Here is a 13,477-nt window from a genome sequence, read left to right as displayed (position 1 = left end):
AAGTAGGCAAGGATAGGGACCAGGAATACCACAGAGGGAAAAGCTGAAAATTCATCTTGATGGAGCCAGTGGGTATAATATGGAGACGAGAGCATTCTTATAGGGAGTTTATAGAATGGGTGGGAAGTAGTGGGCAGATAAACAAGGCAGTTCAAATTGACACTCAAACAGATGCTATACCTTTGGAACAAGTGAAGCCTCACCAGTGATGGGAGCAGAAGGTTTGTGCCTGGGATATGAAGTTGTAATGGCCAAGTTTTTGGTGCGTCATGCATCAGCCGCTATGGAGTGTGCCGTGCGGACAATAAACGTTTCCTTAAGGGATTCCTATCCTTTAGACACTGATGCCACTGGTATGAATAAAGACTTTTCTTTCTGAAAAAATAGCCTTTATTTTCTTTTCTTTTGGAATTTTCAGGTTTTGCTATAGTATCTATTAGTCTAGATGACACAATGGTCCAAATGTCTTTTTAATTTTTCTGAATCATCTTGTATTCATTTATTCATTACTTATTTTGATAGCCAGGATGTTTTCACTATTCTCTTATTTGTTTCTTTTTAATCAAGGATGGGCTTGGTGATTTGCCTTATTTTAGCACATAGTGGTAACCATTTATGGAACTGGTTCCACAAATGATCTTAACAATGGTGCATGCAGGATATGAACACAGGACACCAAAAATAGGCCTTGAAATGATTAAGCCACAGTTGAAATGGGGACTCATTTCTATAAAGCCTTTGGAAAGTTCTGTGCCAACTCCTGGGAATGCTAGCTGAATAAAAGCAGAGATGCAGAAAGTGGAGTTGTTGGCATCAAGTGAAAATGCTGGTAACAATGGGAAATTCTAATTTTTTTTGAGACAAGGTCTCTCTATGCAACTCAACTGACCAGGAACTTATGATACTTTTGCTCTTTAGAATACCTGTATTACAGTGACCAGAGAAGTTCACTGTTTAAAAGTACTTATACGCTTATGAATAATTTATTTGTTTAAATATATTTTCTTTAACTTTTTTATTATTAAATATGATATCATTTTCTATTGAATAAACAAATGTGCATTTGCTTTAAAATTCTTCTTCTTCTTTTTTTTTTTTTTTTTTTTTGCTTTAAAATTCTTATTCCTAGAAGTATAAGGCTAGTTTCTGATATCAATGTTTATTTCCCCTTGAGTCTGTTTATGTAAAGTAGAGTATCATTTTTGAACTCTTCATGTCAATTTGAATTAAAATATTCCATGGCCTACATTCATTACTTACAGCACCATTCATTTATATCCACCAGTGTTTTGCCGAATAGCAGCACTTTGTGGGATGTGGTGCAAAGGTCATGTTGCATTTGTAGTCAACTTGAAAGACCAGGGAACTGAAGAAACATGTGTGGTCAACAGCTTTCTCTCTTCCACTCGTTTTCTAGGTAACAATGGCCAACATTGCAATCAATGGAAACAACTCCCCAGTGACCTGTGAAACAACACTCTTTGCTCTCCGAATGGCAACATGGAATCAGATCTTAGACCCTTGGGTCTATATTCTCCTCCGGAAGGCTGTCCTCAAGAACCTGTATAAACTTGCCAGTCGTTGCTGTGGAGTCCACATCATCAGCTTGCACATCTGGGAGCTCAGCTCCATCAAAAATTCCTTAAAGGTTGCTTCTATTTCTGAGTCGCCAGTGGCAGAGAAGGAGAGTCAGCAAGCATCCAGCGAAGCTGGGCTGTAAGTCAATGCAGGGAAGTTTTGGAAGCATCTCAGCTGATCAGACGCAGCCTAACTGGAGCACTGGGACCTCAGAGTGTAGTTCCGGGAGTACACTGGACAGACAGTTGCTGAATTGTGTTATGCTGCCTGCCGCATGGTTGTGCATTTTTCACTTGTTTTTGTCAACAGGAGGTAAACTGATACAATATGAGGGAGTTGAGTAGAACACTCATTTGAGTATAGTCGTGTGGTCTGCTTTTGGAATAAATAAATCTTCTGAGGCCCAAAACCTTTACTTGACCTCTTTGTCCGAGACACCTTAATGCTACCTGCACCATGAAATGGCCATTTGAGGACCACTGACTTACAGACAAGGCTTAAAGTAACACAAGACTCTGGAGTTGTTTGTGTGAGGTTCTGGTCTGTTTACTAGACTCAGTCAGTGTCTGCATGACCTTGACATCTGGGACTCACAGTGACTGGTGACAAGCACTACATAGGCTGGGGCAGCCTGACATTGTGAGACTGATGAGAATAGCCATTCTTGTCACAAGTGACAGATGTTGTTGTGGAGGTCACTTATCGTTTGAAGATTTGTCTTCCTATAAAGCCATAGATTCTCTGTGTTTAATCTACCACCCTTTCCTCTGAATATTGTAGAGAAATACAAGCCTTATCTTAGCACAAATTCAGCTCATAATAGCATACCTACTAAGCCCTGCCATGGAATCTAACACAAGCCAAGGCAAACATTGCTTTACCTGAGCTGTCATTTCTGAGTCAGAGAATAAAAGAAAAACAATCAAGACATATTGAAAGTCTGTTTGCAGCTGGTGTGTTTCTGTCTTGCACACACAGGCAGAAGGGAGTTCTGTTGACTGCAGTGTCACTAAATATGTTAGAGTACACTCTTTAAAACCAGAGTTATCAGTGTGGAGGGCAAAGATCTGAAATTAGCCAGAAGTTGAGGACCCATTGTTGTGGTTAACCAGAGACCAAGAGACAAGACTCTGTCCTCATTTTTCCCAATCTTAATTCATACTTCTTTGCTTGTTTGTATAATTTAACACAAAAATTTCAATTTTAGTAATCATACTAAACATAGTAGGTCCATCAGGGACTAAGGTTAAGGGCTATATTTGATAGAGAAATGCATTCTCATGCTTTAAACGCCCTAGCTTTCAAGTTCGGCTTTATTTAAAAGTCATTCCATTTCTTTGTTTTGCATTATGTATGAGTGTTTTGCCTGAATGTTTCTCCATGTGTCATGCATCTTCCTGGCACCAACTGAAACCAGAAAAGGGCATCAGATCCTCTGCGACTGGAGTTATAGGAAGCTGTAAATGACCATGTGGGTGCTAGGAACTGAACCTAGGTTCTCTGGAAGAGCAGCCAACGTTCTTAACTCCTGAGCCATCTATCCAGAGCCTAAATGATTTCAGATTCTAGGATCCCTGAGTCATCAGTAGGCTTAAGGTACTATCTCTATAAACTTCTGCTTTTCACTGGTAGTTTACATTAGATATAATTGCAGATTTTGGTAAATTCTCATGAGTAAATAAAAAGAAATCAAGCAAATAGGCTTGTTGAAGGCTTAAAGGAAATTTGTAGTGAATCTAAAAGGAATACACATCATCATATGATAATCTTAACTTAAAAACAACAAGTGATCAATCATACAATTGAATCTTATGCAGAGAATAGGTCAGGTAATAGACAACAATATTCTGGTGTAAATTTGGCGTGGAGTTGTAGAGGTTGTGCACAATTTAAATTTAAGCTGACAACTGTATGTTGGCTATTGTGGTGTACATACATATACATGTATGAGTGTGTGTTCATGTGTGCATTCATGTGAGTATGTATGAATTTGTGTGCATAAGTATGTGCAAGTATAATTCATACAATTGTAAAAAGCTATGACAATTTGTGATTACTGTTACATTACATAAATGTAATCATTTCTAATTTCAAGAGCACTTAAAGCTCAGAAAAAATTTTAGAAGTTCACTTACTTTCGGAATAGATATTTATTTCCTACAGTGATAAGGTGTTGGCATCCTATAAATGGAGGCAGGAAGAACTAAATCTCTGCCTTTCCTAATTACAGTTGGTAAGGCTCTGCAATGAAAACTACCGTGCATTTCAATGAGGAAAGGCACAGAAAAGGAACGTGATCCTGAGACCCCAGGACTCTTTATTGTAGGCTGTAATGCAGGCAGAATTGTTCTTCCATTGCTGCGACGCCACCTTGGCCATGTGTGTCTATACTGAGGCCATCTTATAGCGTTACCTGTAGTAGAGGCAAGACTCTGGGAAGTGGCAAGGAGTTTTTTTCTGTGCGTGTTCTGGATGATTTATTCATACTACCTGAGTGTACTTTTAGGACAATTTAACTGATCGGAAGATAAGGCTAAAGCCACAGTGTAAATATCAAAACTTGAAAAATGTTTCATGTTATACCTGTTTGTTATTGTAGATGTTTGATAGAGCTTAGCAGTTTACTCTGTAATGAGCAATAGAGAAAGCATTTGCTGGTAGCTTCTACAGACTCAAGTAAAAAACGTGTTTGTTTGTATTCATTACAATAAATTGTAGAAATAGTTCCAACAGTCTCACCAGTGTGAGTGTTCAAGCTCTCCTTTGACATTCATAGCCTGTTTCATGAGGTGAACTATTGTCCACACAACTTCACGTACTATCCAAACGTTGGGTTTCTGGAGAATCACAATCTTTATAGGCAAACAAACAATAATCATGTCAGGCCTTTTTAAAGTCTTTGTAATTGTTTTATGAAATGAGACAAAATACGTATCACCTTTTTCAAGGATTGTATATACAGAGAGAATACTAAATTATAGTTAGATGTGGGTACCACCCGAAACCATGACACTTGCTGGTGGGTTTAATGAGGTGGTAGAAATATTTTAAAGACAGGACATTGCTTCTAATTATCTATGAAGTGGAAAATCCCTAGATGTTAACTCGGACATAATACATGTCTGTTCTGTAACAGTGTTTCTCTTCTCATGTTCAGACTTAAAAGGTAAGCATGCCTTGTTTTTGTGCCTAGTGTAAGGCTAGGAACTAAGCAAGAATACTCACTAACTATGTAGAATGTGGACCATTGGTTGCCTGCTTTATTGCATACCATCAAGAGCTACAAATGAACTGTTTGCCAGGATTAGAATACAAAAATAGGATTTTACATTTTCTTAATTTTTTTGCCTAGTTATGAGAAGAATTTACCACCTAGTAAATAGTGTTGGACTTCAAGTCACTACTGACACATTTCCACTGGAGAGGATGTGAGTGCTTTAGGTGAATAAATGTATTTTTCATTCTTCATACTTGTAGTAAAAGTAAATGGTAAAGATATGTACAAACTCTTTCTTGCATTAGTGTGCACTACATGTTAGTTGAAAGCATTGGCTAGCTTGAAACTTCCAATGGTTGTATGACGAGCATGGATTAATTTACCATGAGGCGTTAGCTTTAGAACATTCTTGGAGGGAACTTTTATTTCTATTTGTTGTTGGTAGGAAGCACTTCAATTTGCTTTCCATGCTTCTGTTACTCATTCCTTCCCTCTCTTCGTGACATGTGTGGTTCTGTCGTCTGAGCCTCAGTTTCCCTAGGCACACTACAGTTCAGATCTAATGGATTATAAACTCTGCAGGAGTAGGTACAGTCAAGGAGTCTACAGATGTCCATCACATCAAACTGCCTCACATGTCCGTGCTGCAGTCCTCACAGAGGTTTGCTCCTTGCCTGTGGCTGATGTCTAGTCAGGCAACTGGTCACTGCGCTCAGAGAACTCAAACACAAATTAGCCACCATTACACACTGGTACTCATGCCAGGACGGAGGGCATGTGGAGAGCCTAACAGGTTGTTAAGGCCTTGGTTGGTGGGATGACTGTCACTCACCCGTCTCTGGCTAAAGCAAGTAGTGCAAGCTCTCTGTTCTAAACAGGGACAGGTAAGGATGTGATAAGATACCCCACAGCTCAAAAATGACTGATAGGCAGCACCAATAATCTCTACATCTATAAAAATAAATCACTCCATCCTTCCTAAAAGCATTTAAACAAAAATCACTTAACTATTTGTTCAATTTAGGGTTTTTTTTTTTTTTTGATTAGGCATGAAAACATTTAGGAATCATTGTAAGTACTGAGAAACTTGTAACTTCTACAGAGAAGAAAATTGTTTAAATTATGGTGTGCTCATCTTATGTAATGGTATCACATCTCTTTTTAAATGTTTTTATTCAGTTATATTCTTTAAAGGATGTCCTACCTTGGAATTTCCATTAGGGCTTTTGTTTCTTCCAAGTATAGTGTGTGTGTGTGTGTGTGTGTGTGTGTGTGTGTGTGTGTGTGTGTGTGTGTGTGTGTCTACATCAGTGTGGGTAACACATGTTGAATGCACTTATGCAGAGATCAGGAGACATTCTTGTTCACTCTTCACTTTACTCTTTGAGGCATGGTCTCTGAACTGAACCCAGGGCAGGGCTCACCAATTCAGCTAGTCTGGATAGTTTGTTCAGGGAATTCCCTTCATCTTGCAAGGTAAGACTTACAGGGGAGCCGTCATGATTGCTTGGAAGTTATATGAGTTCAGAGGATTCCTAACGGTAGTACTAAATCTTGTATGGCAAATGCTTTAACCACCAAGCAATCTCCCTAGCCTCTATTAGGCTTTTTGAAGAACTGAAACTTAACTTGCTGTCTGGTTATTGACTCTTACTGGGAAACACTAGATCAAGAGACAAAATAAAAATCAAGTGATCAATTGATCAATCAATCAGTCAGTCACATGAATATGACCTACCATTAGTTTCATAGGAAAGAATATAACTAAATGAGATTCTGCCATTCCTGGCCCCACTTCCCTACCTATAATGGAGTGACTGCCCATGATTACAACATGTGGATTCTGGGGAGGGGAGCAAAGCAGGAACATCGGGGGGCGGGGATGGAAACCTCAGGCAGTGGTGAACACATTAGAAACAGACTTTTCAGGAGACAGCTTCAGTGAGACACGTCATTTAGTTGGGGGAAACAAAAGCCCTTTAAACTTTTGGAGACTAAGTAGAGGCTTTAGGGGCGAGTGTATATCACTGGCTGAGGCCAAGGTGCTGGGAATGTCCTATTTGCATAAAGATGAATTCCAGATGCTTGTTGGACATGACCTTATAAGGAGAGAGGAAGCTTAACCTATAACCTGGCCACCAGGCTACATGACCACCTCAGAGGTGTGGTCCCAGGGCAGAGGGAGCAGTTCTACTCCTGCCATTCTCAAGAAGAGATTTTTTGTGTTTGGACATGCCTCGATCTGACTCTTGCTCCAGGCTGGCTCCCCCACCACACAGCTTCAAGTCCCCACAGGATTCCATATGCCTTTTGCCAGAGGTCTGCTGGGATCAACACTGTAGAGTGTCACATGGTGCAGGGTGAGATAGGAAGGTAGTAGCTTGCTGGAGCTGTTGTAGCCAAGTGTCACAGACTGGGCCAGTAACATCAGTAGGTCTTTTCCCCTTACATTTACAGAAGCTTGAAATATCAGAGTATGGTCAGGGTCTGTCCACTTGTCTTGTGGTTATGTCTTTTCCCTTTGTCTTCATACAATCTTCTCTCTGTGAGCTTCTATGCCTCTGTCCTCTATTAGGAAGATAGAAGCTGCCAAATTTGAGTAGGATTCATTCTAGTTATCTTTTTTACCTTAGTAATTTTAGAAAGATCCTACTAACAAAAGTGATTACAATACATGACATTTGGAAGGTCACAATTCAGTCTGTAGCAGCAGTACAGACAATGGCATTGAAGTGACTGACACACAGAGACTTAGACTAAATGTTGTTGTGTATTCCTTGGGAACAGATGTTTTCTCTAATTAGATTTCTGTGACCAGCTACATGGACTGATTTGGCAATTCTGGGTTTATTGGAGGGGAATTTATTTTGTAGTGGGATTTCAGATGAGGGTATCAGGCAACGCTAGTCTGAAGAACACACTTTGGGAACTGCTGACATAATCCCACTTAAGCATGTGGCTCACCAGCCACATGTGGCATGAAATGCACAAAAAAACAAAGTATTGTAAAAATGCAAAATTTTTATCACTATTTTCATACTGGCCATTTCATACCTAGCCCAAGTTTTCTCCCCAATCCCAAATTGAATAGGAAAAAAAAAAGTCTTCAGAAAGAACACAGACAATAAGTTGTGTAAAAACAACCCCAAAAGGCAGTGGAATAAGGTTTAATTCATCTCTAGCCTCTTACTAGTTTCAGAAGAATTTTTCAGAAAATAGATAAAATTTTTACACTAGATTATTTTGTTGGAGTTTGATTCTGTAGCTAAAAATTTTTTAATTTTTTACTTTTTGGGTTTTGAGGCAGAGTTTCCCTGTGTAGCCTTGGCTGTCTTGGACTTGCTCTGTAGACCAGGCTGGCCTCAAGCTCACAGAGATCTGCCTGCTGCTGTCTCCTGAGTGCTGGGATTAAAGATGTGCTCTGCCATGCCTGACTAAACTATTTTTTTTCTTTTGATGTCTCCACTTTTTTCTTCTTAAAATAACTCAAGGCCATTTGAATTATTTTATGTTTTTCTATCTACAATACCAATGTTTACAATATTTCTATCTTCTTTGATTTTAGTATTTTCCACTCTTGTTTGAGTCCGGTTGGATTTAAAATCACTTCTGACTGTAGTAAAAAAAAATCTTTAATTGGTTGTTGGTTTTCTAGATGAGTGCGAAGTAGTTATTTCCAAAAAAGATAGGAAGGTTAATACTTTTGTTGTATGACAAGTGAACTATTACAATGAATTCTATTCAATGGGATTAGAAAGGTGATTGAGGATAAGTGGATGAAAACAAAATAAAAATACATTGACAAGTTTCATCCTAAAGGTATTTATTTATTAAAGTTTTAATATAAATCTAAATGGCATTCTTAAAGAAACACTGACAAAAAGAGTCCAATCAATAAACAAAAATAAAAGAAGCAAACAATAACAAAACAATCTAACACACACTCACAGACACACAGACACACTCACACATGCACACACACTCACATGCATGCATGTACACACAGGTACACACACACATGCACACACACCTTCTCACACTCATGCATGCACACACACGTACTCACACATGCACACATACTCACACACACATTCACACACACATGCATGCACACACACCCCCACACATTCTCACACGCATGCGTGCATACATACATGCTCACACACAGGCACACACACATGCATGCACACACACCCCCACACATTCTCACACGCATGCGTGCATACATACATGCTCACACACAGGCACACACACATGCATGCACACCCCCCACATCTCACACACATGCATGCATACACACATGATCACACAGGCACACACACATGCATGCACACACACTCACACTCACAAAGAATCTGTAGACTCAGAAGCCCAGACTACTCTTTTGAAAGGTTCTACTCCACTAGGGATGTTCTTTCTTTTCTTGAGAGGAATTTATGGTTGGTTACTATGACTCACATATGTGCATTTTAGAAGTGTTTTAACACATCTTTCTGAAATATTAGTGCCAAACCCACTAGTTTATAAGTTTTGAACTACTAGAAGAGTTGAAATAGCAATCAAAGTTGTTTTTCTACGTCTGTGAAATTTGTGAGCTCAGTTTATAAGGATAATTTCCTCACAGAGGCACAGAGATAAAATGAAAAACAGAGAGCCCAGGAGCGGCCTGAGAGTTAAAGAGGCTCAAACTGAAGCCTCTTTATAGCTATTCACATCTAAGACAGGTAGGTGTTAAGTGCTAGGATGACCAGTGAAATTTTCCACAAAGAGCCTCATTCTCAGGGCCCCAGGAGAAGGCATAGGATTTGTGTGGTGGCCATGCTTCATGCAGTGACAGTGCTCATCAAGAAAATCAGCTGGTTTTCAGCTCCATGTTTCCTAAACACACAGTAAGCTCATCTTTTGCCTCCTGTAGAGACATGTCATTTAGATCCTCACATATTTAATCCCATTATAGTTTATGTCCAACTAAAATATATAGGCATTTGCCAATTTTATTTCAGAACAATTTGCCAAATTATTTTCAGAATGAAGACAGAAGATTCCTGTGAGTGAAGGAAGTAACAGTTTAGCTTGTGGCTTGGAATTGGCATCACCTACCTGACCATGTGTTTAAGAATTTTCTAGGCTTCTGAGGTGTACAGAGGGGAAGCATTGAAGAACAAATGGAGAAGATTGTTGTCAATAGCTTCAGAAGAAAACCCGTATTCTGAGAATGGATGCTGACCTAGCACTGAGTTATGATGCTGCCTTTTGAAATAATTTGTTTTTCAGAGGCATTACCGGTAATTCATTATAGGATTATAAGTTCTCTCTGAAGTTCAAGATTTTTATTGTATTTCTGAATCTTGTTTGCAAGTTGGCATGAATGTCATTAATTTGTAAAATGTTGACATAATTGTGATAGAGGTTGTGTTTGGAGTATCACATATTCAATGACACTTTCTTTTTAAACATAACATATTTATCAATTCTCTGGTAATTTCACATGGGGCACCCCAGTAACACTCACTTCCCAGTCCTTTCCATGACACTTTTATAGATGTAAGCCACCCTTTTCTCTGGTGTTCGTACAATTACTTCTCCACTGCCCTTCTATCACTTTGAGCACTTCAGATAAGGCATGGACACATTTGTTCAATGTGTAGCTGTGGTTGTTGTCTTTTATCCAACTCTCTTTTGAGAAGTTAGTAATTTAACTTTTCACAACACATGTAGAGTTTGATTCTTGAAAATAATGATTATTTTACATATGTGCTTTGAAAAATTTAACTGAACTTTTTGGCTACTTTATTGTGTTCTTATATCTACTACCCTTCTCCAACTCTATCCCTTTCAATTCCTGCCCCATTGACGCCAAAATACGCACATGGTATGTACTCACTTATAAGTCAATTTTAGCCATATAGTACAGGATAAACATACTACAGTGCACAGACCCAAAGAAGATAAGTAAAAAGGAGGCCACAGTCATCCAGATACTTAAATCACACAAAAACTCAATAAAGAAAATTTCAAACTAAGCTTCTTCATGAACATTGATGCAAAAACACTCAATAAAATACTCATGAACTGAATCCAAGAACACATCAAGTACATCATCCACCATGATCAAGTAGGCTTTATCACAGAGATGCAGGTAAAGTTCAATATAGAAAAATCCATCAATGTAATCCAACATATAAACCAACTAAAAGAAAAAAACATTATCATCTCATTAGATGCTGAAAAAGCTTTTTAACAAAACCCAACACCCCTTTATGTTAAGTCTTAGAAATATCAGGGATACAAGTACATACCTAAACACAATAAAGTAAATATACAGCAAGGCGATAGCCAACATCAAATCAAATGGAGAGAAACTTCAAGCAATCTCGTTGAAATCTGGGACAAGGCAAGGCTGTCCACTCTTTCCATATGTCTTCAATATAGTACTTGAAGTCCTAGCTAGAGCAATAAGACAACTAAGGGATATCAGGGGGATACAAATTGAAAAGGAAGAAATCAAAGTATTGCTATTCTCAGATGATATGATAGTATATCTAAGTGATTTCCCAAAGTTCTACCAGAGAACTCCTTTATCTGATGCCCACCAACATGGGTGACGACTTGAGAAAGCTCTATCCTTGGGAGACTCATTGGCAGCTCAACATCTGAAGAATCTTGTCTCCCCTGTAATTGCTCACTTATTTCAGAGGGGAAAAGCCCTTTGTGACTACTGTTAGTTCCTGAGCTTGGTAAGTTGTGTGAGTTTTCTTCTCCCTCCTGAGGGGAGTGTTTCAGTTCTGAGAAAATGGGCAGGCATTAGTGATGGAATTCATTCATACAATATTAAGCTAATTGTTTTTCTAAGGAAAAATAGCATCTCTATGGGCTGTAGTCAGAAGCAATTGTCTTCTCAACTTCCCCCAAAGGAGAATATCTTATATTTTACTAATAGCCCAAATCTAACTTGATTCCTCATCTCCAACTGATCTGCCAACCACAGACATATTTATTTTAATCAATGGTGCATCCGGTTCTTCATTGTTTAGTCTGATGGTCCTTGGTGCCTTGCTTTGCTTAATTAAGTCCGTGATCAAATATTGCTGGCTGGTTCTTAAGTATGTCAAATTCTTTCCCAGTGTCTAAATATTGATTTAATCTGTGTCACATTGAAGTGAAATTAGTCATATTCTCCTTAGAATAATGGTTACTTCTTAGATCAGGTCAAGGAAAACACAAGAAGAATGTAGTATCTTATAGTAACTGAAATACAAAAAACAAACAAACACAAACAAAGACTGGGTGTCTTAAAGAGACAAAAGCAACAACATATAAGCCCTCACAACAACCAAAGTTGGGATTTAAAGAATGAATAACACATGTAGAATTGGATTATAACCCAAAGTATATATGGTTATAAATGTGACATTGATACAAATGACTGAATACATTAAACTGGTGGAGGGGATGAAGAAGAAATAAATGGCTCTTACATAATAATTAAAGATATTCTCCAATTTATGAGTGGTCATAAGGGACTTTTCAGTGTTTTTATATTCTTCATCTTTATACCTTTATGGATATTTAAGGACTACATTGTCACATGTCTGAACCCCCTAAGTATTGGTGTATTTCTATGCACCTAGCAATAATTTGATCTCTTCATTTTACTTTAACTTGCTCAGGTATGACAGAAAGCCAACTATGTATTTGCTGCATTATAATTCATAAGCCCAAGTTTTCAACTAAAATGATTTGGCATACTACCCACTTAACTGGATTGCTTCTAGGAAGCTCTGAACAACTTACTTTAAAACCTTAAAGCTTTACATGTAGGTTCCTGGAAGGATATGGGGGTGACTCTAGTTAATACTCCTAGCATCAGGTGATATAGAGACTGAAGTGGCCATCTCTTATAGCCAGAGAGGACTTCCAGTGGAGGGAATGGGACATCAACACACTCACAAAACCTTCAACCCAAAGTTTACCCTACATACAAGATATTCAGGGATAAAGCTAGAGCAGAGATTGAAGGAAGGGCTAAACAATGATTGGCCCAATTTGAAACCCATTCCATTGGAGAAAGCCAACCCCTGTCACTATTAATGTTACTCTGCTATGCTTCCAGACAGGAGCCTAGAATACCTGTCTTCTGAGAGGATTCATCGAGCAGCTGATGGAAACAGATGCAAAGACCCACAGCCAAGAAATAGGCGGAGCTCAAGGAGTCTTGTGGAAGAGTAGGGGGCTGGATAGAAGGACCCAGAGGGACAAGAATTTCATAAGAAGACCAACAGAGTCAACTAACCAAGGACCATGAGGATTCACAGAGACTAAACAACCATCTAAAAAGCATGCATGGAGTGGACCTAGGCCCCCTACACATACGTAGCTGATGGGAAGCTTGGTCTTCATGTGGGTCCCCTAACAAGTAGAGCAAGGGATGTCTCTGAGATGGACTCTGTTGTCTGCGTTTGGACCTCTTTCCCCTAGCTGGGCTGCCTTGTTGAGCCTCAGTAGAAGAGGATGTGCTCAGTCCTGATGCAATTTGATGTGCCAGGGTAGGTAGAGGGGATCCCTTTTCTGAGGAGAATGGGAGCAGGAAAGGAGGAAAAGTGTGGGAGGCTCAGACTGGGTGGAAAGAAGGGAGAAGGATTTGATAGGGATATAAAGTGAATAAAGAAAATTTTAAAATCC

The 13,477-nt window shown here is 38.9% G+C and overlaps 2 protein-coding genes across 3 annotated transcripts in view; one reads left to right on the top strand and one right to left on the bottom strand.

Annotated features, from left to right (window-relative positions):
- The window catches only part of Ptgfr (prostaglandin F receptor), a 36,357-nt gene extending 33,917 nt beyond the window's left edge, over positions 1 to 2,440 (top strand). Inside the window, exon 2 of the mRNA XM_051166048.1 lies at positions 1,418 to 2,440. Within this exon, the coding sequence (XP_051022005.1) occupies positions 1,418 to 1,720 (303 nt within the window). The 3' untranslated portion in view covers positions 1,721 to 2,440. The remainder of the gene's footprint in view (positions 1 to 1,417) is intronic.
- The window catches only part of Fubp1 (far upstream element binding protein 1), a 909,332-nt gene that overhangs the window by 423,558 nt on the left and 472,297 nt on the right, over positions 1 to 13,477 (bottom strand). The window lies entirely within an intron of this gene.

Source organism: Acomys russatus, chromosome 23, assembly GCF_903995435.1.
Source record: "Acomys russatus chromosome 23, mAcoRus1.1, whole genome shotgun sequence".
NCBI lineage: Eukaryota > Metazoa > Chordata > Mammalia > Rodentia > Muridae > Acomys > Acomys russatus.
Note: the sequence above shows the minus strand (reverse complement) of the source record. Positions and strands in the feature narration are given on the sequence as shown.